The sequence below is a fragment of the Emys orbicularis genome, chromosome 2 (assembly GCF_028017835.1).
Source record: "Emys orbicularis isolate rEmyOrb1 chromosome 2, rEmyOrb1.hap1, whole genome shotgun sequence".
Classification (NCBI taxonomy): domain Eukaryota; kingdom Metazoa; phylum Chordata; order Testudines; family Emydidae; genus Emys; species Emys orbicularis.
Window position 1 is genome coordinate 24,533,265 of NC_088684.1, and position 26,641 is coordinate 24,559,905.

Sequence of the window (26,641 nt, forward strand, 5' to 3'; positions counted from 1 at the left end):
GATCATGATAGTTTTTCATCTCCCTCTGTGGGTATTAGCAGGTGTCTTATGACAAGTAAATATTTTCTCTAGCTATAGGCATTTATTTCAGGACTACGCATTTAGTTTCCTTGTTTTATCACAATTTTGTTGACCAGGTCTCGAGCACTGTAACATATTATGGGATTAACCCTCTGTCCCAAATTCCAGGCTTGGATTTGAAAGAAAGCACATGGTTATGGCAAATGACAGCAAGACAATGGAGGACTGAGCCTACTTATTGGACACAAAGCTTAGGCACCCCTACTCTAGTTCCCAATTCTCTTCATGGGGAAAAAAGCAGCTGAATGACTTGTGGTTAAAAATAAAACATATCCAAAGTCATTCTATATTTTACACTGAGCTGACTAGGTGAGAGGGTAATAGGCAATCAGCAAACTTGTGTGTAATTAAAAATATTCAAGTCAATAGTCTTTACTTCAAAAGACAAAAACAGCATCTTGATACCCATTTTATAAAAAATACAAACCCAGATTCAAAGTTAATCAATAATAATTGTGTGTTCTAATATATTAACTTTATACAATATGTTATGTAAAATGAAGCCAGAATATCAGGGAAAACTAGATATATGAGGCAAAGTTAAGTAAAATGAGATCAAATATATTTATATACTGTGCCCTAGAAATTAGAGGCATTTTAAATGCTGTATTTCTGTCGGCCCCTTTGCTGAAAACATGTATTTACAACAATAGAATTGTCTGGATAGCTCCTCCTCTTCTCTAAGAGAGAAATCCATACTTTCCTAAAGAATACCTGTCAAGAACTAAGACATTTCATGAGCTTTATTTAAAAACAGTAGTATATGTTGACGCAAAACAAATAATGCACCTGCTTGAACAATTAAAAAAAAAAAAAAACACTTACCCTTTATTGTCATTTGTTGCTATAGTGATTTTTGCAGAATGCCATTCTCTCAGATGTTTCAAGGCACCAATAGCAGGTAAGCAGTCTTTTAACTTGGGGGCATCTCTTTCAGCAGACTGTAGTATTACATCAACCATGGCTCTTCCTGTAAATAAAACACATATGATGTAAATTAATGTGATACTATGACATTGTAGAGCCAAGCATTCATCTCACTTTAAAGAGTAAGCCAAATTTATAAAACATTCGAAGAAAATATTCTTTACTGTTGATTGGGATCGGGTACGTTAAAGGGGCAGAATCAAGAAATGTAGGAACAAGATTTGAAACACTGCTATTGGAATTTCAGCCTGTCTCTTTAGCATCCCCTCTTGGATGTCTTGTCATCAGCTTATGCGCCACAGAAAAACCAAAACGCATTATCTTCTCTCCCAAACGTTCTCTACTTCCCTCCCTTCTCTATCACCATCAACAACTCCAGCCCTGTGACTCAAGTCAATGATATACAGGTTATTTTTGACTCCTCCTTCTCCCTTGCCCCACGCAACCAGACGTGTCTTGTTTCAGCCTCCTCAACATCTCCAAGGTGTGTACTTTTCTTTCCATCCCCCACAGTGAAATCCGCCATTCAGGCCCTCTATATTCTGCTTTGACCACTGCAACATCTTCCACTCTGGCCTCCCAAAAAACACACATTGCTCACTTCAGTCCAGTCATTTTCCTTGCCTGTCGATTTGATCATCACTCTCCTTTGGATCTCTCCACTGACATCCCACACCACCCATCAGCTAGTGAATCAAATTTAAGCTTCTAAACTCTCTATAATGCCCCCTCCCTACTCACACTTGCACATTGGGTTTCATGTTACCTACCCTCCACCCCCTCTCTGCCAATGTTCTCAACTCCATCTGCTTTCTCACAGTCAGTTACCTCCATCACTTCTTCTACACCACATGCATGGTCCAACCTCTCTGAGCTTATTCACAAGGCAAATACCCTGTCCATGTTTAAGTCCCTCAAGTACCCACTTCTGCAATGCCACCTAGACTGAAACTAGCTGACATTTCAAAATTCCTCAGTTGTTGCTCCCCTTCCCTTAACTTCTGTCTGTCCTTAGACTGCAAGCTCCTCAGAACAGGGACCTTCAAGATAAACACAAGCCTGTGAAGTTACCAGGAGCAGGGAGCTTGTCCGATAACTGATGTAGACTCTCTGCAGATTCTTCATAGACACTGAAATTAAAGAGAGTTACCAGATTGAAAAAGTTTATATACAAAATTATCCAGAACTAAATTACCAGTAATGATATTTAGCATTTTATGAAAGTACACTACATCTTCAAAGCACTAAGCAACCATATAAACCCTGCAAGGAATCACTGACATTTCCATTTTACTTGCAGGGAAACAAAGGCAGATGGAGAAATCACTTAACCTAAGGCCACAGAGTCAGTGGTAGAACTGAGTTTAGAATTCAAGAGTATCTGGCTCCCAGCTCTGTGATCTGTCCACTAGTCTATGCTGCCTCTCAAAGCGAGTAACCAAAGGTAAAATCTTCAGCTTCATTTACAGCTCTTTACAATCTTCTGCTGTGTAGTACTATAGCTATCAACATATTAACAGTAATGGATAACTATCCATTCTATGTATTTTACTACTTACATTTAATATGAGTAGTTTCATTCTCAGTACTGCACATTTATCTATTACAATAGCATCTACTATATTTACATGTATAATCTTATTTTCCAGAAGAAACATGCAAGGCATGCCTTATCTTGGTACAAGGGACAGCATAAGAACATACACCATTTATACCTTCACTACATAAAAGCCTAGATTTTAAACTTAAAAACTCTAGGAATTTAAGTATCTAAGATTTCAAACAGCCAGAAGAAAAGTGTAATCAATTGATTCCCTCTAAGGTTAAAAAAAAAACCTAATATCTCTAGAAAGCCAACTACTCTATATGTTTACAACCTGGGCTCTATGCTGCCATTTCCTCACTATCAAGATTTGTTATTTGTTCTTTAGAATAGAAGCGTTTAGGAATTTTTTCATAAGCTCTTCTCTGAATTCAAGTCGCCTGAGCAAATGTTGTGTTACAATTAATCAACTTTAGACCAACCGTCCTGATTTTTGCAAGAGTGAGCATCTCTGTTTGGAGTTATTATACTAGAGGAGGCAAGAAGCTTGTGTTCCTATTACTGTTTTTCTTGTGATTACTTTCATGAGTTCATATTTTGTTACATAGCTGTTTTGCTCTTTGGATTTTTAGTTATTATTAGGGCCCTACCAAACTCATGGCCATGAAAAACGCGTCATGGACCGTGAAATCTGGTCTTTTGTGTACTTTTACCCTATCCTATACAGATTTCACGGGGGAGACCAGCGTTTCTCAAATTGGAGGTCCTGATCCAAAAAGGAGTTCCAGTGGGGTCGCAAGGTTATTTTAGGGGGGTCGCGGTATTGCCACACTTACTTCTGTGCTGCCTTCAGAGCTGGGCAGCCGGAGAGCAGCGGCTGTTGGCCAGATGCCCAGCTCTAAAGGCAGCGCCCTGCCAGCAGCAGCCCAGAAGTAATGGTGGCAATACCATACCATGTCACTCTTACTTCTGAGCTGCTTCCTTCAGAGCTGGGTGGCCAGAGAGTGGCGGCTGCTCACTGAGGACCCAGCTCTGCTGGCAGCAGCGCAGAAGTAAGGGTGACAGTACCATACCACTTCTGCGCTACTGCTGGCGGCAGCTCTGCCTTCAAAGCTGGGCTCCCAGACAGCAGCCACCCCACTCCAGCTGCCCAGCTCTGAAGGCAGCACTACCACAAGCAGCAGTGCAGAAGTAAGGGTAGCAGTACCACGACCCCCCGACAACTCCATTTTGGATCAGGATCCCTACAATTACAACACCATGAAATTTCAGATTTAAATAGCTGAAATCATGAAATTTTACAATTTTGAAAATCCTATGACCGTGAAATTGACCAAAATGTACCGTGAATTTGGTAGGGCCCTAGTTATTATTGTTGGATTAACCATCCCTGTCTCTTTTGTATCTCCACTAAGATGTTGTGAGGGGAACGGTGTAACCCTTGTTGTCATGGAAGAGATCCTGCTTGGCTCCCCATGACGCATAACCACTTCCCCTTTTAAAAGTTTATTGTTGGAATTCTAACATGTTTCAATTATACAAAAGCTTTATTATGCAGATTATACATTGTTAAAAAGCCAAAGGAAAAAACCTAAAATGAAGTTTTGCTTATATTAGGACTCTGTGCCTTTGAAAACAAGGAGGGGGAGAAAATGGGAAAAGCAAGTGAAAAGCAGAGCCAAGACCAGAAGAGTACTACCTCAGCTGCTCTCTGGCCTACATAGAGGAGATGGAGTGTGAACAGACAAGTGAAAGAGACCTATCAGAGATGTCACTGAACTGTGGGCAAGAACATTGTTGAGCAGTACTGGGAGAACCAACTGCACTACTGCAACTGTCATGTCCGGGCCATGCTGGTGTTACAATGGTGCAGAGGGACCCAGTGGAGGATGCAGTTGTGTTTATCTTTGCTCAGAGTAAGTGAAATAACAACAGTGGTATGAATGTCAGTGCACTCTTGGGAGAAGTTGTGAGTGTAGACACATGGCACCTACCCAAGTGCTTGGGGGTTACATCTGCGGTAGCATTGCCAAAATGCTCCAGTGTAGACAAAGTAAAAAATACTGTAGTGAAGATCCTATAACTGGTGTTACTTGGAAATAACTTTTGTACATTATTATCAGAATAACAAAAGTGAGTATACAAAAACTAAAAGCCTGATTTTAAAAAGTATATTTGAAGACACACTGCTATCTATTTTATAAGATGCTATGTTTCAGAGAATAACCGACTGGCTCTTTTAGTGGAATTTTTTCCCCATAATGCATTAGCACATATTATAGTTTTTAAACTAAGGGCTGGGGGAAAGTCAACAGGTGTGGATGAGCACATGGTTCGGACAGAGACATCCCTTCGGGGAGGATCTATAAATGGAGATTCCCTACGTCCTAGTAAGCAGGAGAGTATGGAAGATAAAATACAGGTACGATCTCATGAGAAACAGTCAAATGAAAAAAGTCTCATTCAATTACATCATGTAATGGCAGACAGCTAAAAAGTGACAAGTTTTTAAAGTGTTTATATGCCAATGCTAGAAGTCTAAATAATAAGATGGGTGAACTAGAGTGCCTCGTATTAAATGAGGATATTGATATAATAGGCATCACAGAAACTTGGTGGAATGAGGATAATCAATGGGACACAGTAATACCAGGGTACAAAATATTTCGGAAGGACAGAACAGGTCGTGCTGCTGGGTGAGTGGCACTATATGTGAAGGAAAGCATAGAGTCAAATGAAGTAAAAATCTTAAATGAACCAAACTGTACCATAGAATCTCTATGGATAGCAATTCCATGCTAGAATAATAAGAAGATAGCAGAAGGGATATATTACCAACCACCAGGATGGAGATAGTTACTGTGAAATGCTCAGGGAGATTAGAGAGGCTATTAAAACAAAAAACTCAATAATAATGGGGGATTTCAACTATCCCCAGACTGACTGGGTACATATCACCTCACGATGGAATGCAGAGATAAAGTTTCTTGACATCTTAAATGACTGCTTCTTGGAGCAGCTAGTCCTGGAACCCACAAGAGGAGAGGCAATTCTTGATTTAGTCCTAAGTGGAGCACAGGATCAGGTCCAAGAGGTGAATATACCTGGACCGCTTGGTAATAGTGACCGTAATATAACTAAATTGAATGTCCCTGTGGCAGGGAAAACACCACAAGGGCCCAACACTGTAGCATTTAATTTCAGAAAGGAGAACTACACAAAAAAATGAGGAAGTTAGTTAAACAGAAATGAAAAGGTACAGCACCAAAAGTAAAATCGCTGCAAGCTACATGGAAACTTTTTAAAGACACCATAATAGAGGCTCAAATTAAATGTATACCCCAAATTAAAAAACATAGTAGAGAACCAAAAAGGTGCCATTGTGGCTAAACAACAAAGTAAAAGAAGCAGTGAGAGGCAAAAAGGCATCCTTTTAAAAGTGCAAGTTAAATCCTAATGAGGAAAATAGAAAGGAGCATAAACTCTGGCAAATGAAGTGTAAAAATATAATTAGGAAGGCCAAAAAAGAATTTGAAGAACAGCTAGCCAAAGACTCAAAAAGTAATAAAAAATTTGTTACGTACATCAGAAGCAGGAAGCCTGCTAAACAACCAGTGGGGCCACTGGTCGATCAAGTTGCTAAAGGAGCACTCAAGGACGATAAGGCCATTGCAGAGAAACTAAATGAATTCTTTGCATCGGTCTTCACCGTTGAGGATGTGAAGGAGATTCCCAAACCTGAGCAATTCTTTTTAGGTGACAAATTTGAGGAACTGTCCCAGATTGAGGCGTCATTAGAGGAGGTTTTGGAACAAATTAATAAACTAAACATTAATAAGTCACCAGGACCTGATGGTATTCACCCAAGAGTTCTGAAGGAACTCAAAAGTGAAATTGCAGGACAACTAACTGTAGTCTGTGACCTATCACTTAAATCAGCCTCTGTACCAAATGACTGGAAGATAGCTAACGTGACACCACTTTTTAAAGAGGGCTCCAAAGGTGACCCCAGCAATTACAGGCCAGTAAGTCTGACTTCATTACCAGGCAAACTGGTTGAAACTATAGTAAAAAACAAAATTGTCAGATACATAGATGAACATAAGTTGTTGGGGAATAGTCAACATGGTTTTTGTAAAGGGAAATCATGCCTCACCAATCTACTAGAATTCTTTGAGGAGGTCAACAAGCATGTGGACAAGGGGGATCCAGTGGATATAGAGTACTTAGATTTTCAGAAAGCCTTAGACAAGGTCCCTCACCAAAGGCTCTTAAGCAAAGTAACCAGTCATGGGATAAGAGGGAAGGTTCTCTCATGGATTGGTAACTGGTTAAAAGATAGGAAACAAAGGGTAGGAATAAATGGTCAGTTTGCAGAATGGAGAGAAGTAAATAGTGGTGTCCTCCAGGAGTCTGTACTGGGCCCAGTCCTATTTAACATATTCATAAACGACCTGAGAAAAGGGGTAAACAGTGAGGTGGCAAAATTTGCAGATGATACAAAACTACTCAAGATAGTTAAGTCCCAGGCAGACTGCGAAGAGCTACAAAAGGACCTCTCAAAACTGGGTGACTGGGCAACAAAATGGCAGATGAAATTTAATGTTGATAAATGCAAAGTAATGCACATTGGAAAACATAATCCTCACTATACATATAAAATGATGCTATCTAAATTAGCTGTTACCACTCAAGAAAGAGATCTTGGAGTCATTGTGGATAGTTCTCTGAAAACATCCACTCAATGAGCTGTGGCAGTCAAAAAAGTGAACAGAATGTTAAGAATCATTAAGAAAGGGATAGATAATAAGACAGAAAATATTATATTGGTTCTATATAAATCCATGGTACGCCCACATCTTGAATACTGAATGCAAAAGTGGTCGCCCCATCTCAAAAAAATATATTGGAATTGGAAAAGGTTCAGAAAAGGGCAACAAAAATGATAAGGGGTCTGGATCTGCTGCCGTTTGAGGAGAGATTAATAAGACTGGGACTGATGTGGAGAAAGTAAATAAGGAAGTGTTATTTACTCCTTCTCATAACACAAGAACTAGGGGTCACCAAATGAAATTAATAGGCAGCAGGTTTAAAACAAACAAAAGGAAGTACTTTTTTCACACAACGCACAGTCAACCTGTGGAACTCCTGGCCAGAGGATGTTGTGAAGGCCAAGACTATAACCGGGTTCAAAAAAGAACTAGATAAATTCATGGAGGATAGGTCCATCAATGGCTATTAGCCAGGATGGGCAGGGATGGTGTCCCTAGCCTCTGTTTGCCAGAAGCTGGGAATGGGCGACAGGGGATGGATCACTTGATGATTCTGTTCTGTTCATTCCCTCTGGGGCACCTGACATTGGCCACTGTCAGAAGACAGGATGCTGGGCTAGATGGACCTTTGGTCTGACCCAGTATGGCTGTTCTTATAGGTTTTTCAGTTTTCAACATGCATTTAAACTTGTTTTACTTATTTGATTGCTCTCCTTTCTCTCCATAAACTTACTTTAACCTCTTTTCACTCTATCATTTTACGATAAAGACTGAACAGAATTATAACAGATTATATGCTATACCTGGGATTATCAAAGGGACCTAAAATAGTTAGACATGAGCACTAACTGGAAGCAGGAATTTCTGTTCTGTCAGAAATTCTGACATTTCAAAATTTGTTTTTGTTCAGAATTGGAACAAAAAGACAAAATTCAAAATTTCCCTTGGAACAAATATTCCAAAAATTTCAATTTAGAATCAACAAAATGATTCAATAACGTCAAACCAATATCTAGTATTAAATGTAATATGTTATAATTATTATAAAAACCTAAATTAAATTAATCAAAACAATAAAGTCAAAACAAACAAAATTGTCAAAATCAGCACATTCCCATGAAATGGTTTTGATTCTGACCAATCTGCATTCTCCAGTGGAAAACGTTTCTAAATTTTTTTTGACCAGCTATATTAGACACTCATTTCACTGAGTTTTGAGCACCTAACTGCCTCAGGCTCCTTTGAAAATCCTGGAGCACGTCACCACAATGGTCCCTTTCAAGGAAATAAAATATAAGAATATAATATAAATTTTAACTGTGCATACAAACATCATTCAAGACAGGCAGAGTATTAGGTATTCTAGTCACTGAACAGCTTGAAGTAAAACGACAGATTAGCAAGCATAAATAAACATCTTTGTGATACTTTGAAATTATGTCAAAGTTCTTATAAAGCACAGAACAAAAATCAATCCCCTATATTTACATTTAACTGACGGGTTCAAACATCTTGATGTAGAACAAAAAGGGGACATGTTTCATGCCTGTCTTGGCATCTTAATTACATCAGCAGTTAGAACTAATGAAAAACCTTTAAATAAAAAATTCAGTGTGGCTTTACATGACTCTTAACTTTTATGGAATAACAAAATAACTAAGATATTTTAAAGTAAAGAGTCATGTAAAAGCACACTGAATTTTGGATTTAAAGGTTTTGGGGGGTTACTGATTAATTAAAATGGACACAAACTATCATCAAAAGAACTAATTAGTTCTCTTAGTTTCCTTGTTCTGTATCAGATCTGAATCACTACATGTTTAAATAAAAATGTAATAAGCATACTCAATCAGTGACAGTGACTCTCTGCTGCTACTATCTTCCTCCTCAAAACTCTGAATAGCACCCAGGCATTCTTCTATACTGGTTTGGAGAGAGTTTTCATTTTCATCTTTCTTCACATCAAAATTGATCTCCTCCCAGTCAGAACTACAAAACTAATAAAGCAAAAGGAATTTATTAGTCAAAGTGCTGATTTATGTTAATCAAAATTTGCACAGTCAGCAGAAGAGTTATAGAACTGTTTTTCTTCTTACCTGATAGAAATCATATATAACTTGATTTGCAAAATACCATTTCCTCATACCTGGAACGCCAGCCACAGAACATGCTAAAGAGGAATAAAACATTTTTTTAAACATCAAAAGCAATCCACACAGTCCATTCTTCCTATTTCAATTTCATTTCCTTCTTACAAAGATTCTGAATTAAGATTTTTTACTTGTGACCTTACTTTACTGCTTGAGTTAGCAATTTAAGTAACCCAATCGTATATAACTTTTCAGGCAAATATAGCCTTTTTTTAAATGAAGATGCTTTTTTTTGCCTATAATTTGCCCTCTATCACTGCAGGCTCTATTTTGGTCATCTGAGGACCTGTCTATGTTACAAATACAACCATATCAGGTAACCTGGTTATAACATGGTTACCCCTAATAAGCTAACAAACATTGTCCTAATTTGTAGTATACGTGCAGAATATTGGTCCAGTCTGCACTACAAATTGATTCCATTTCAGACTGGTTGAAACCAATTACCAGTAATAATAGGGGCAACTGTCTTGTAATCAGTTCCCCCGATATGGCTGTATTGTAGCATAGGTAAGGCATGCATAAAAATTGAAAATCATGCCAGACTAAACTGAATGGTGGTGAATCTGTAGATGGTAAAAGTTACCAGCATTGGAATGTCATATTTGCATCTTAGTTTTGTAGCAAAACGTGCTTAACATGTACATTTTAATATGCCACTGTTGCTTAAGCATTAGTTTTCTTTTGGCATCACAACTAAAGCCACAGGCATTAAGTCATTTGTGAGCCTCTAATTGTACCAAGGATAATGTAAGAGAATTTCTCAGGTTTGATTCTTCACAATTATTCCCTCCCACAATTTATGCACATACCTCAGCTGAATCACAACACTCATCAGCCTGCTCAGATGGTTGATAGAATGAGAGATTAATGTTTTCTCTAAATCTGCAATACAGTGCATTGCAGTGACTTCCCTAAAGCTGTAAACATTGCCAGCTCAGTGGTTTGATAACTCTCTCAAACTGCTTAACTTAAAAGCTGGGTCCCTCCTCATGGCTCATAATCAGCTGTCCACTGGAGGTAATGGGCTGGCCATAAACAAACAGAGCATATCCAGATCAGTTAATTATATTTTGTAAAGTAATTAATTCACTTTTTTGCCTGAAAATTCACAAATTACTTTGTTTAGCTGTTTTGAAATCCAGTCATTCCTGACCTACGCATAAAGCTATAGCCATGGTACTCAGTAAGGTCACAATTGTGTTATGTAAGTCACACACAAATACAACAGCTATCACAGATTAATAGGTTGATTATTGATTAAGTAAATCAGTAATATAATACTCTGCAACTAAATAGTGAATTTCAGGTATTATCAAAAAATACCAGAACAGGCACCTTAGAAATTTGTATATGTTCATCAGAGGATCTCAAAGCACTTTACAAATGTTCATTACTTGAGGCTCTGAATGTCTCTGCAAGCTTTACAGGTATTACATCCATTAAAATGAACCAGGGCACAGAGAATATTATTTAAAATAATAAACCTGGGACCACAAGTATAATAATAAAGGGCCCGATCATGAGAGATAAGGAGCTCATCACCTCACAGGGTCAGTCCTTAGCTAAGGTATAATGGGTCTGACCTGAACAAGGTGTTGCCATGAGTGAGTGGCAAACCTGGAGAAAACTCAGTCTGCTATTCTTGCTATTTGACTTTACTGCCACTAAACCACAGCTGCTGGGAACAAGCCACAACCCTGTAGATTAATATAGTTTTTGGACAACCATTTTTTACCTGACACTTACGAGTCAAAATAAAAAATACCTGAGACACCACATTTCCTACTACCCAAAGCCACATACCTTGGATTCTATATAGATTCTTATACCTCGCTCATCAATATAGTATTCGAGCATCTTCCAGTAGTAGATTAAGAAATGTGAATAAAATCTGTCACATTTTGTTTCTTCTCTATCATTTCCCTGTGGGAAAAGCGTGTGTAGTGGAATGCCTTGTTGTGGTAGGGCTTGCTATTTTTTAAGTGTACGTGTCTATGTATTTATGTTAAAGAAGACAAAATCAAAGAGATGAGCCTTGCCTTAAAACAGAAGGTGTGAGGTTTGCAATGGTCCTTAGTTCATGTGGAAGTTGATTCCACAGTCTCTGACTTCCAAGAAAGTACTGTTTCACACACAGACAAGCCTTACCTTTACAAATGAAGGAATAAAACATATAGTGTATACTGTATTTAATTATAATATTGTCAATGTTCTATTTAATACTTTATGATGTAGCTTACTTCTAGGTTTTACTGAAAAAGCAGAAAAATAATCTGACTATATTATTCAACATGTTTCACTGGAATTTGCTCGAATACTATTTAGCAAAAATACTGACAGCTAGACAGTTTGACAAGCTCTTTGGAACTTACTACATCTCTCTTGCATGGGTTATCCCCTCTTTCCCTTCCTAACTTCACTCCAGTTGCTTTCTTTCTTCCCTATGATAAATCATGATCTTTTCTTGAGTTGTCCTCTGTATCCATTTCCTCTTTTCTCCATCCACCCACTTTTTATGTCTGTCTCTCTCATTTTCCCTACATAGTGTCTCACTACAAAAATCTCACTATGTACCTTACTTCTCCTTTTCAACTTATCCCATCAGTCCTTCCACTCTCTTTCTCCTGCCCACACACATCCATAAGGCTTGGAAATTCTACAAACACTTAATATCTAGAGAACTAAGCCTATTAGCCAGAGAAAAATATGGAAAAAGGGTAGGAGAAGGAAATGTGATTGTCTTGGCAATGCCCAAATTTGAAGCAGCCCCCTCCCCTCCACTAAGCTGCTGGGCAAGGCGGGAAAAATGCTGGGGTTCCTGACAGAGAGCTATCCCAGCACATTGGTTAAAGGTCCTATCTTTCATTCCAGCTTCCTGCCCACAGGTTTCTAAAACACATGAAATCCCCTAAATCAACTGCTAGAAGAGAGAAAAAGCATTCGCGCTGTTCCACCTCATACCTGAAACAACTCCTTCTCCTGGCTGCAAAGATAGGTGGAGGTGTCTACTATTTTACATTACCCCCAATCACCTGGCTACTTCCTGCACAAGGGGAGTCGAGGGAAGACTTCACCAGTTTCCCAAGCAGCAGCAAATTGAAAGTGACTCAATTTTTTGACAGTTTCACTACTGCCCTGTTCTGAACAGCAATGAAAACACCTGTTGTCGCTTGGGAAAGCTGTCAGGAGCTTTTTGTGGCTGTCAGGAGCTTTTTCTGGCTAAATCTGCATTGGTTATACTTGTTTCACATTTGGAAGCTTTTCTTCACAAATATAATGGCTTTAATTGTGGATTTTTTAAAAAATGAAAGCACAGATTCTGCAGAGTGATGACATTCATTCATTCAAACTTTCCTATTTGCCCTGGGCACATGATTTTTCAAGCCCTGGTTAAACAATAACCACAATTACATTTGCCTTATATTGCTATTTGCCACTATATTTACCTGGGAACGTGCTTACATCCTCATTTATAAAGGTTCTACAATTTTCTTTCAGAAAGTTATAAACATTTGCAGCAGTTATACCTGCAAAACACAAGTTTCTATGAATAGAAAACACAAAAACAACAATTCCTTCCTTTCTTGCAAACGCCTGAAAACTTGCTAGTTAGGCCAGCAGATCCAGTTAGTCTCAAGTGTCTGTTTAGCAGAGGGTGCCTGTAAAGGATATGCAAAGAAGAACCTGTTTTGAGGCCTGACAGATGTTGTGACACATCCATCCAGGAAGAGAACTCACAAGAGCAATATCACGGGAGCTTGCACTTCCCTATCTATAAGAAAGTTCTACTTGCCACAATTTACCCAGAGTCTGGGTGGATTCTCCCTTACTGACAATTTTTAAATCAAGACTGGATGTTTTTCTAAAAGATCTGCTCTAAAAATTATTTTGGAGAAGTTCTATGGGCTGTGTTATACAGGAGGTCAGACTAGATCAGAGGTGGGCAATCTACGATGTGGCCCGCAGGATCATCCTGCCTGGCCCTTGAGCTCCAGCTGGGGAGGCTAGCCCCGGCCCCTCCCCTGCTGTCTCCTTTCCCCCGCAGCCTCACGTCGCCAGCGCTTTGGGCGGCGGGGCTGTGAGCTCCTGCCAGGCAGTGCAGCGGCGTGGCTGGCTCCAGCCGGGCAGTGCAGCTGTCAGTCCTGCTGCTCTGAGCGGCATGGTAAGGGGGCGGGAAGCTGGGGATGGATAAGGGGCAGAGGGTCCAGGGGGGCATCAGGGGACAGGGAGCAGTTGGATGGGGCGGAGATTCTGGGGGGGGTGGTCGGGGCCGGGAGTTTGGATGGGGGTGGGCTCCCGGGGGGGGGGGGGGCGGTTAGGGGTGGAGGGTCCCAGGAGGGGGCAGTCAGGGGACAAGGAGCAAGTGGGGGTCGGATGGGTCAAGGGTTCTGAGGGGGGCAGTCAGGGGACAGGAAGTGGGAGGGGGCAGATAGGGAGCGGGGGCCAGGCTATTTGGGGAGGCACAGACTTCCCTACCCAGCCCTCCACACAGTTTTGGAACCCCAATGTGGCCCAAAAAGTTTGCCCAGTCCTGGACTAGATGATTACAATGCTCCCTTCTGGCCTTAGAATCTATGAATTAATCTACAAATGAAAAAACAAAACCACAAAAAGCTACAAAGTAATAAAGGTTTCAGAGTGGTAGCCGTGTTAGTCTGTATCAGCAAAAAACGAGGAGTACTTGTGGCACCTTAGAGACTAACAAATTTATTCGGATGCATGCAGTAGAAAATACAGTAGGAAGATATATATACACAGAGGACATGAAAAAAAATGGACACTATAGTGGATAGTGGACACTATCAGAGGCTCATTCACCTGCACATCTACCAATGGGATATATGCCATCATGTGCCAGCAATGCCCCTCTGCCATGTACATTAGCCAAACCGGACAGTCTCTATGCAAAAGAATAAATGGACACAAATCAGACGTCAAGAATTATAACATTCAAAAACCAGTCGGAGAACACTTCAACCTCCCTGGTCACTCAATTACAGACCTCAAAGTCACAATACCCCAACAAAAAAACTTCAGAAACAGACTCCAACGAGAAACTGCAGAATTGGAATTAATTTACAAACTGGACACCATTAAATTAGGCTTGAATAAAGACTGGGAGTGTATGGGTCATTACACAAAGTAAAACCTATTTCCCCATGCTAATTTTCCCCCCTACTGTTACTCACACCTTCTTGTTAACTGTTGGAAATGGGCCATCCTGATTATCACTACAAAAGATTTTTTTTTCCTGCTGATAATAGCCCACCCTAACTGATTACTCTCGCTATAGTTAGTATGGCAACACCCATTTTTTCATGTCCTCTGTGTATATATATCTTCCTCCTGTATTTTCCACTGCATGCATCCGATGAAGTGGGTTTTAGCCCATGCAAGCTTATGCTCAAATAAATTTGTTAGTCTCTAAGGTGCCACAAGTACTTGTCGTTCTTTTAAAAGTAATAAAGGGCCATCTTCTGAGATGTGGTATGGCATATCACCATCACGACTGTGTCCCTATACACTGGTGTGATGGTGCACTGCAAACATGACCACACGATGTAAACATCTCACACACAACTTTTATCCTCTATGAAACATTCTCCTCTCCCTTGCCGGCCAGCTGCACGGTGGGATTGTTCCTAACCTCTCCTGGCAGATGGCAGAGTGAGGAAGGAACGATGATGGCTCAAACCATCAGTACTTGGTCCTGCTAGTGAAGGCAGGGGACTGGACTCGATGACCTTTCAAGGTCCCTTCCAGTTCTAGGAGATGGGATATCTCCATTAATTTATTTATAATTTTATAATTTATTTATTAATTTAAACCAATCTGTTCAGAGCTCCTTGAGTGGCCTGGAGCGTAAGCCGGCGTGGAGAATGCACTTGTGTGCCCACTGCTCCGCTCGGCCGGCCTGAAACCTGGGACTAGTCCCACCACAATGTGCGCTGCAGGGAAAACACACAAAACTCTAGAGCCACAACTACAAGTCTTGATCACCACAGTGAACTGCGAACAACACTGGAAGTAGATGTGGCACCTTAGAGACTAACAAATTTATCTGAGCATAAGCTTTCGTGGGCTACATCCCACTTCTTCGGATGCACAGAATGGAACATATATTGAGGAGATATATATATACGTACAGAGAACATACAGAGAGCATGAACAGGTGGGAGTTGTCTCTCAGAACTGGTAAGACAACTCCCACCTGTTCATGCTCTCTGTATGTGTGTGTGTGTGTATATATATATATATATATATATATATATGTTCCATTTTATGCATCCGAAGAAATGGGCTGTATCCCACGAAAGCTAATGCTCAAATAAATGTGTTAGTCTCTAAGGTGCCACAAGTACTCCTGTTCTTTTTGCGGATACAGACTAACAGGGCTGCTACTCTGAAACCTGGAAGTGATGCCACAGCCCCTCTCAGGGACGCGTCACCCAGCACAGAGCCTGGGGTCCTAGGCACCCGCCACAATTACAGCTGGTTGTACCCAGATCTCCCCCACTCGGGGCCCCCGGCGAGAGACGCCCCTCTGGCTGTGTCTGGAGGAGCCGCTCCGGGCGGCGCATGACCCCGCGGTACGCGAGCTCGTCGCCCCAGGGCTCTCTGGCTACCCCCGATCCCCGCTCGCCCGCACCTGCTACGCGCTCAGCGCCGCCGGGCCGCGGGGCTCTCCGCTCCTCCCAGCCCACGAACAGCAGGTACCGGTCCATGGCCGCGGCCGGGCGCCTCCTCCCGGGGACGCTCTGCAGCCGGTGCTGCTGCTGCCGCCGGCCTCTCCCGCTTCCGCTTCCTGCCGCCGGGACCGGGTCCGGCAGCGAACCCGCTCCCCCGGCGCGCCGCCAATCCGCCATGGCCAGCTACACCAAAGCGGCCCAGGTGAGTGGCCCCCCGCGCCGGGCTCCTCGCCGGCTGAGGGGACGCGGGAGCCCCACGGGCAGGCCGCTGAGGTGGCTCCTCTCTCGGGGGGGCGCGCGCGGGCTCTACCCCTCACTGGCTGCGTGTCCTCGGCCTGGTGCCCCCTCTTCACAGCGGTGCAAGAGCCGGCTGCGTCTTCCAGGCCGGGGCGTTTCCTGGTGTAAGTGCCCCGCTTCCCGGGAAGGAGTCTGCCCCCTCCTGCCTGTGGAAAGTGGCAGGCAGGGGGCTGCAGAGAACGGAAAGGAAGGGCTGCACTTCCCTAGCAGATTTCCCTGCGGGTAAAGTTTCCACGCGTGGCTGTATTTACCCTCCCTGGAGAGACGAGTAGAGCTCATCGTGCCCACGTGGGGCAGCTAATTTTGTAGGGTAGCAAGTAACATGGCAGGTACAGAAAGGAAGGAACAAACATAGGCTTTAATCTTGCAAACGCTTAGGCCGGGATTCTGACAACCATCGGGCACCTCTCTTGGGGCAGTAGTAAAATTAAGCTTCTGCATAAATGTTTGTAGTAGATGGTGCCTAAGTGTCTGCAGGATTAAGTAAAGTTAAGTAAGTGGGTAAATGTTGGCAGGTTTAGGGTGTTACCTATGGAAGTCAACAGTACTATTCCTGCTAATCCTGTGCTTCACTAATGAAGTGCTTGTAGGGTCAGAGCTGTAATTCTTCCATTTAGAATTGTGTTTCCTCTCCCCCCATGAAAATAAAGAAAGCTTGTTAGTTAGCAATAATTTATAAGAGGACATCTAGATTTTGAAAACAGTACCAGAAAGTGGAAAAGACCTCTAGTTATTTCCTCATAGTATTATCACGATTGAAGATAATTTATACAGCACTTTACAGTTTCCCCCACCCTTTCTTAAAATCTTAAGGAAATATAATTGAACATTAATGTTTGTACGGTATTTAGAAACAGTGATTAAAGTTTTTTTCCTAAAAAATAATTTATTTATTGGTTAAAATCATGATAGTTAATCTCTAAAATACCTAATGTATTTTCTTGTAAATACCTAACATGATTGTGGTATTGTGGAGTTATTTAGGCTGAGTGTATTTATTTTACTGCATTAACTACAACTTTGTTAATCTTCTTTAGCAATGGGCTACTTTTGCCAGAGCCTGGTATCTCATAGATGGGAAGATGCAACCACCCGGAAAACTTGCAGCCGTGAGTGTAATCAGACTTCAGGGGAAGCATAAGCCTATGTATCATGCACTAAGTAAGTATTGTAGTAAACTGAGGCAAGCTTGATTTCCTTCACTTGTATGTTTCCTTTCCTTTAAATTTCATTCATCATATTTTTTTTAAGTTTGTGTTTTCTGTATTCTTTACAAACTTTGACTCACCATTTTGTCCCCACCTTCATTTTTATCTCCCTGAGGCTTTGTGTCACTGAACTATTCTTTCATATAAAAGTAGGCTGTGTATTATTTAATACTGAACAATTATGTTGCAGTAGCACTTATGGGTCTCATTTTTCTAGATGTTGTATAAACACATAGTCCCTGGCCTATGTTTAAGCTTCTCTGGGTAGGGATTTTGTACTGCATCTAGCATAATGGAGCCATGAATCTGGTTTGAGGCCTCTGAGCAACTTCTGTAAAACAGATAATAATAGTAATATTCCCTACACTGTGCATCATGTATGGAAGGAAATGCCAGTCAGCTGTGAAAGCATGGAAGAGGAGAGCGTAGTCTAACGTGCTAAGCCAATTCCATCAATGACAATCCTCTCTGCATGAAGATAAGGTTGGAGCTTTGCCAGTATGTGATTGGTTGAAGAGAGGTGGGCTAAGCCAGAGAACCAATGTTCTTTGCAGCTTGTTGACTTTTAAACCACTGAATCTTCCAGCAGAAAAAATAGCTTATTTCTTAATGTAACTAAAAATCAAATTTATATTTATTTTGGCACACCTGAAGTCACCAGTCAGCCCCTTTTCACAAAGGGCCTGAAGTTTTTATGGATAGACTCTTACTGAATTCAGTGGATTTTGTATCAGGTCCTTGATGCTGTACAGTCTGAGGATCCATGTGGGTAAACCCCTACACCCATGTGAAGGTTCCCATTGCCTTCACTGAGGCATTGCACAGGCAATGAGAGGATCAGCCCACCTGGAGCAACTTGAAGAATTAGAACTAATGTAGACAGTATTTTTGTTCTTTTTTGTTTTGTTTTGTTACAGACGTGTATCAAGTTTTACTTTTTTAATCCCACTCCAGTGGAAAGTGTTTTAAAATATATTCCTAATTTATAAATTTACTAGTAGCTGCAAGCCTGTGCTGTTGCACAGGTATGATTTGTAAAGTTGTGTGTAAAAAAAGCAGAAAATAGCTGGATAGTAACAGACTGTGAATCTGGTGATATTCTAAACAAAAAGAGTTGCCAGCCATGCTTATACCTGTTTCCATCGCTTCACACTGACTGAACAGAAATTCTAGGCTTCTGAGTGATGTTTGTGGTTTTTGTTGTGTGTGCTGGTTGGGTCAATTTGTGTGCAGTTCTGGGAGAGTTGTGTGGATTTCTGCAGGTACCAAACGAGGGTGTGAGTGCATTGATGGGCTCCGTGTTTTGGGGATTGTGTTGATTTGTATGGATGGCAAATGGAAGGTATGCTGGAGTGTGCAGTCTTCCTTTTACAACCAATGAAATTGTTGCACGCAAATTAGCTGTAAATGGGGTGGTGATTGAGTCACATTTGACATCACAATGGTCTAGGACTCTTGGCATGGTATAGATACATGCATTAGGCCATGTCTACCAAGTTTTGCTGATGCAAGTTTCATTGGCTTACATAGAATCATAGGCCTGGAAGGGACCTCGAGAGGTCATCTAGTCCAGCCCCCCACACTCATGGCAGGGCTAAGTATTATCTAGACCATTCCTGACAGGTGTTTGTCTAACCTGCTCTTAAAAATCTCCAGTGATGGAGATTCCACAACCTCCCTAGGCAATTTATTCCAGTGCTTAACCACCTTGACATCTGCCACCGTTAGTATATCACTTGTGCATGTGCGTATTTGGCTCCTTGCATTGGCGCTGCTTGTACTTACCAGGAGCGCTTGTGTTGCTGCACAGTGCATTGTACACTGGGTAAGTATCCCAGTGTGCAGCCTGCCACTGTTGAGCACGCTGTCTTTTACGTAGTTTTGGCAAAGCATGGTTGGCGAGAAAAGACTCATGCAAGGGTGACTGGGAGGAAGGGGTCAGATTCCCATAATGCAGTGTTCTCCATCCCATAATATCATATCTATCTCATAATTTTTGCACCTATTTTCAATTTCCCACAAACCTACATGGGACTTGTCACTGTCTGCCATCTCTGACAGAAGCATGTAGCCTGTACCACTCTGCACTATTGTCATGAGTGTTTCAAGCGCAGCACACATGATCCTTTGGTATTTGCAGAGCTGCAAGAAGAACCACAAGGAACACGATTTTCTGGTGATAAGTTTGCTGTGGTACATAGCAAGAACCAATTCAAGGTTGTTGATGGCATTCTTGGAGCAGCTGCAAATGTTGGAGTGCCACTTCTTGGACCAAGAAATGAGCACTGACTGGTGGGATCCCATCGTAATGCAGGTTTGAGATGACAAGCAGTGGCTGCAGAACTTTCGAATGTGTAAGGCCAGTTTCCTGAATCTGTGTGCTGAACTTGCCACAGCCATCTAATGCAGGGACCACAAACTGAGAGCTGCACTAACAGTGGAGAAGCAAGTGGCAATCACACTGTGGAAACTTGTTATGCCAGATTACTTACCAGTCAGTGGGAATTCATTTTGGAGTGGAAAAATCCACTGTGGGGGCCATTATCATGGAAGTGTACAGGGCCATTAATAGTCTCCTGCTACACAGAACTCTGACTCTCAGCAATGTGGAGAACATAGCGGGTGGCTTTGCAGCTGTGGGGTTCCCAAGCTGCGGTGTAGCAATAGATGGGAGACACATCCTTATTTTGGCCCCAGAGCACCTTGCTACAGAGTACATCAACAGGGCTATTTTTACATGGTTATGCAAGCTCTGATGGATCACCGGTGGTGCTTCACTGGCTGGTCAGGAAAGGTGCATGCTGTTTGCGTATTTAAGGACAGAGTACTCTTCAGAAAGCTACAAGAAGGAGCCTTCTTTTCCAACCACGGATTACCATTGGCGATGTTGAAATGCTAATAGGGATCCTGCCTACCCTGGCTCTTGAACCTGTACCCGGGCCATCTTGATAACACGAAGGAAAGATTCAACTACAGGCTCAGCCAGTGCAAATGACAGTTGAATGTGCTTTTGGTAGATTGAAAGGATGCTAGTGGTGTTTACTCACCAGATTGGATCTCAGTGTGGAAAATATCCCAATGGTTATAGTTGCCTGTTGTGTCCTGCATAATATTTGTGAAACAAAGGGGGAAACGTTGCTGCAGGTGTGGAGGTAGAACGTCTGTCTGTTGAATTTGAACAGCTATCAGATGAGCTGTGTGGCTTAGGGAGGCTTTGAAAAAGCAGTGAGCCACAGGAATGTGCTGTAGTGTACTGTGCTCAACCTGGCGTCGCAGTTTGGGGCTTGTTTCAGAGTTGTCATGCTTGCTTCATACCTGTGCATATATCACTTGACAGTGCAAGCTGGGATGCCTCTTGTACAGTTATGACTACACTGTTTGGCACTGATCCTATTGGTTATGAGTGTACCAGACCACTACTTTCACTGCCAGCAGGCATTATACACCATGTGTTGTAAACTAATAAAGATGAATAACTTTCAAAACAAAACTTTAATTTATGAAAACAGCTCCAAAAAACCCACACTTAAGTTCTTCAGCTTTAACTTAAAAACATTTAGGAGCCTTAGTAAATAAGAGGAAGGAACATTGATGTCCTTTGTAGCTACACATACATGAGTTGAAGCTCTCACAGATCAGTGTAAGTGAAGCTGCGGTTGTTCATGCCTTTCCGTGGTTTGCGTTGGTAGGTGTATCAGGCCATGAGGAGACCTGAGGGGGGTATAGGGAGGCGCAGTTCTCCACAGACGTCAATGGGAGTTGAGCCCTGGATTGTTGAACCCTGGAGATCCACAAGAGTCTGCAGCATGTGAGTTGGCTGCCTTTACTGGTGCATCTCCCTCTCCTTTTCCTGCATCTTTCTCCTGTTGCACTTTCCTTCTCCATGCAGTCTGGAATATTCACCCCCCAGAACCTCTGTTCTAGGTCTGTAGCAGCACTGGCTTGCAGGATCTCACAGAACATGTCCTTCTGCGTCCTCTTTTTTTTCTCCTCCTTATCTGGGTCAGTCGTTCCGCTGGTGTGGAGGGGGAACCCCTCAAGGCTGCATCAGCCACAGCTACAGATAAAACACATAGAGGTACCATTGTCAGTATAGTAGGAACGGAAAGCAAAATTTAAGTTGTGCTTGTTCCTATTGCCACTCGCAGCTCAAGCCTTCGTGAGTATGACCTGCCAGGGGTGAGGGAAACAAGGAGGGAGTTCCTCAGTTGCATGAAACTGAATATAGGGCACTGGCACTGAATACTGGCACCATTTCCCACAGGAGGTGGTGATGTTAGCTGATATCTCACTCCTGAAGGTAACAAATGCAGAGAGAGCACAGCTGCTGCTAGCATCCTGAAGTCACCTGGAACAGTATGCCACTAGCCTATTTACAGCAATGGTGCCTGCCAAAGTAATCACCAACTGGCATGGGAAAGTGGCCCATTGCAGAGGAAGAAATAAGGCTGCCAACCCTAGAAACCTTTGGGAAAGGATTGCAGAATACTTCCATGGAAGTTCCATCGAGATCTCTCAGAAGAATTCAAGGGACATCCCTGTGGACATAAACAAACTGCTCCAACCCCCCCCCCCCCACCTTAGTCTAGAGGAGAATGAAGAGCAGATAGAAACTTTCTCTCTTTGTTGTACCTCCACCTCTTGTAGTATGAATAAATTAATGAAAAATCAATAGCTGTGTCCTGCTAATTTTGGGGTGCCGTCACTGTAATTGGAAATTTATTTACACATTTACCCAAAGTTCGTTCCCCTGTAATGTGCTTGCTCATGCTCGATTGCAGGGACTGGCTGGACTGCAGTGGTATCAAAAACGGTTCCTGGCACACAGCACAGCTGAACCCTCCATCACCTGTCTCCCATATTCCTCATCCTCGTTGTTCATAGTAGGAGCCTGTGACTCGAGCTCCTCACAGTTATCCGCAGTGGTGTGCAGCATGGTGGTAGGGTCTCTGCCAAGTATGGCGTGCAGCTGTTCGTAAAAGTGGGCAGTCTGTAGGTCAGCGCCGCATCGATTGTAGGCCTCTCTGACTCCCTGGTTTGCCTGCTGCATTTCTGTGGCTTTCATGCAGCACTACTGCTGGTCCCTGTCATACCCCTTCTACTTCTCTCCTGAGCAATCTGCTTATGGATGTTGTTATTTCTGTGGCTGGTTCGTATCTGTGCCTGCACATCCTCTTCTCCACACAGGCCCAGGAGATTCAATATCTTCTCTCTGCTCCAGGCAGGTGTGCGTCTAGAGCATGTAGCCGGCATAATCAGCTGGGCTGTTGTGCACAAGAACAAAAAGCAGATAGAGGTGTGCTCACCAAGCTGGGCAACCAGGAAAAGGCATTTCAAAAATTCGCAGGGGTTTTAAAGGCAGGGTGGGGGGCTTCTGGTATACATGAGTCCTAGACAGTGGAGTTAACAATTGTGACCAGAGTGGTCAGTGTCAGGCATTGTGGGACAGCTGCTTGAGGACTGTTAGGGTAACACATAGGTAACACAGCATCTACACTCGTGCTGCATCAACCTCCATACGTTGACCATGGCTCAGAGCCACTCAGGGAGCTGGTGTTATATGCCGTCATAATGGGCCACTTTACATCTGTGGGAGTTAAATTTAATTGTAGACTTGCGCACAATTAGGTCAACACAACGTGGCTTATGTCGACATACCTTTGTAGTATAGACCAGGCCTTACTGTTGCTATACCTCATGGGTATAATTCATAAAGTAAGAATGGCTAAGAACTTAAAAATTGGATGGTAAGAGTCAGCAAAACTTAGTGATGATTCAGCCTGGTGATATTCTGAACAAAAAGAGCACTCAACTATGCTGTAGCTGTTTCCATCGCTTTACACTGACTCTACAGACATTTTAGGCTTTAGAGTGACACACACAGTGATATTCCTGGAATTTTCTTATATAGATTTTGTTTAAAATCTATTGTGATTACACCTTACAATGTTAAAAGAGATTAGAACAACAAGTATCTATTTTTTTTCAGTTTTACTTTGTGCATTTGACAACACACTATGGCTGCTTGTGGTTTGGCATCATTGTTTTACGTATATAACTGGGCAGTTCACATAAGAGAGAGAGAAATATTTTTAAAAATAGCAAAATATTATTGTGAAACCAAAATAATATGAAAGTGAACACAAGGACAAGTATAGTAACTGAAACTACTTTTTAACTTTTTTTTTTTAAATTGACAGATTAAAATATATCAGATTGGTTGCCCCTTTATGTAAAACACATAACAAAATTGTTCATTAAAAGCTACTTCCTTTTAAAATAGAATTTTCAAAATATATTATATTAATAAAATGTTTCTCATCTCTTCTTTTAAATACATTTCAAATATCTATTTTAATTTAAACCAAAAGATTTGTTTCCCATCCAGCCAGGCTGGCTAATCTGCAGTAAAGGTATTACTGTTTGTTTCTGTTACTATAGCACTTAGGAGCCACAGTCATGGATTGAGACCCCATTGTGCCAGGTAATTGTACAAAAAGATGGTCCCTGTCCACAATGCTGAGATTGTGACATGGAAAATCTTTCCATGGCCCTTGTGCAAATTATCACAAAGATTTAGTAAGGCTAAAAGAAACACTGACACTTTCAACCCTTATGTGCACACTAAGTTCAGAATCTTTTATTAAATATGAATCTTTTGAGTTGACAACCCTGTGTTCCAAAACCTTATCTGTATTGCTATAGTTTGTTGATATTGTCTTTGAAATAACGAATCTAATATTGGTTTGTGCTGGGTATACATTGTTTCACAATTAATTTTCATGTGAAAATTTAGATTAGTTGTTATTTTTCATAGCAGAAAGTATAACTTACAATCTGATTGTAGAAAGAACAGGAGTACTTGTGGCACCTTAGAGACTAACAAATTTATTAGAGCATAAGCTCTAAGCATAAGCTCTAATAAATTTGTTAGTCTCTAAGGTGCCACAAGTACTCCTGTTCTTTTTGCGGATACAGACTAACACGGCTGCTACTCTGAAATCTGATTGTAGAAGTGATTTGAATGTGAATTTTAAAACTGCAAAACAACTTTTAGCCACAAGATGTCACTTGAGACCAAACTTTCCTGAAAATTAATGTTTTTGATCATTCACTGCAAAAGATCATTCAACTTCACATTCATTCAATTTTTAACTTCTGGGCAGGGAAGAAAGGTTGTTTCCAGAAGGATTTTATTTGGTTTGCTGCTTCTGATGAAACAGATTATTATCTTTTTAATAAGATAACTGTACTTTTAATCTGTAAAGCACCACTTAAACAGTATTGCACATAGGATACTGTATTTAATACGTTCATTTATTATGCAAGTAGCGTTTGATGTAGTGTCTTGAACACTGTTGTTAGTTTTTTAATGTGATTATTATGTTTCTGGAGGCTAGTGCGGGTGCGAGATTAGTGATATGTAAAAGAGCAGTGTCCGTATGGATTTCCATTTTGCATCGTTTATTGCTTCGTGATGCTGGAAGTGCAGACTATTGCTTTTTTTAAATTATTAACATATTCTCAGAACTTTGAGATTTCAATATCTTAAATGGAATAAAACTGAATTTTCTGTCAAATGCTTCTGTTCAATAAAACTCTTCTATTTATTTGTTTTTCCAAGTATACTGAACTGAATTCAAACTCAGAGGGAGGAAAGAAATTTGATTTAATGTAAACTTATCTTGCATTTAAGCCGTGAACAGTGGTATACTTTTTCCGCAAATTTCAAAACTTTAGATAAAATTATACCACACACATTACACCATGCATTCAAAAGCATAAGAATATTGATCATGTTCACTGTACTTTTGTTCCCATAATTAAAGTTAAACATTGATACTTAACTGTTATTAAAACTTCTTAGAAGATGAAATAAATCTAACAAAAGCAATTAAAGGAGACCAAAATGCACTTGGTAATTTACTGTGTTGGAGCTCAGCACAACTACCTTAAGGTGGATAATTATTCTTCACCTCTTGCAATAAAATGCTGATCAGCCTTTAGGGTGAAAACTTCATGAATTCCTTCAGTTTGTAATGTTTTGTACTTATAATGGTTAGGAGAAAGAGTTAAGACTTGTCATCTTAAAATGAACAAGAAGTTTGGCATGTAGGTTGTTAGTTTTGTAAGCTAAGTGGCAGACTGACTGTGATCCTAAGCAGATGTCAAGCACTTTATTTAATAAAGAAGAAAAATCAAAATTCTTGTACCCCAAAACTGATTGTTTACCATTGGAAAGTAATTAATGAAGATTTAAGGTCTTGGTCTTTTCCTTGTTTTTGTGTGTGTGTGTGAGTGTATGTTTCTTGGGAAATATTAATTAAACTTAAAATATGACAAATCAATGATATATCATGAGAACTGGCAGAAAACATTTTTCCTCCAGTACAGTTCATTGGGTCTACGTTGCAGGAGCTGTCGTCAAATTTTGAGCTTAATTGTGCATATAATACCATTTTCCCTTTTTCCTACTGTTGAATGAGGCCACCTCTGAAGTGTTACAGGAACAGTGCATACTATTTAAAGACAAGAAGCAAAGAATACTGTGTCCAACTGAAAGTGCAAGGGATTCCTGAGATATGTATAGGCTTGGTCTTTCCACCGAGCTGCACTGGTTTAACTGAAGGTGTGATGTGTTAATTCTATTTAAATCTTTTTATGCTATCATGTAAACTAAACACATATAGGCCAGTTTTAAACCAGTGTAAGTGTGTTCACACAGGATTTTTCACTGAACAAAGTCAGCTTTAAACTGATTTTAGGTTTGTTTGTTTTCTAAAGCAACTTGTCGTAAGAAAGGCGTTAAATAAACAAATTACAAATTGGGTTATGATGTCTACTCTAATAAAAATTTTCTTGGGATTCTTAATGGTCCGGACCTTTGGTTTATCTCTAATCCGAAAGTTGGCACCTCCAGTAACATACTGGAGCATTGGTTCAATATTGGCTCAAATGGTAGACTGACAAT

General features: G+C 41.1%; 2 protein-coding genes across 3 annotated transcripts in view; one reads left to right on the forward strand and one right to left on the reverse strand.

Moving 5' to 3' along the window:
* Positions 1-16,201, reverse strand: part of MTBP (MDM2 binding protein) — a 62,614-nt gene extending 46,413 nt beyond the window's left edge. The window contains exons 1-6 of the mRNA XM_065398620.1: positions 16,126-16,201; positions 12,923-13,003; positions 9,420-9,493; positions 9,169-9,320; positions 2,080-2,138; positions 907-1,051 (exon numbers count right to left, since the gene is read on the reverse strand). Coding sequence (XP_065254692.1) covers positions 907-1,051; positions 2,080-2,138; positions 9,169-9,320; positions 9,420-9,493; positions 12,923-13,003; positions 16,126-16,201 — 587 coding nt within the window. The remainder of the gene's footprint in view (positions 1-906; positions 1,052-2,079; positions 2,139-9,168; positions 9,321-9,419; positions 9,494-12,922; positions 13,004-16,125) is intronic.
* MRPL13 (mitochondrial ribosomal protein L13) overlaps positions 16,200-26,641 on the forward strand; it is a 48,390-nt gene continuing 37,948 nt past the window's right edge. Inside the window, exons 1-2 of one of the 2 annotated variants that reach the window (XM_065398621.1) lie at positions 16,200-16,367; positions 17,500-17,623. In XM_065398621.1, coding sequence (XP_065254693.1) covers positions 16,200-16,367; positions 17,500-17,623 — 292 coding nt within the window. The remainder of the gene's footprint in view (positions 16,368-17,499; positions 17,624-26,641) is intronic. The other variant, XM_065398622.1, reaches the window with a different exon arrangement.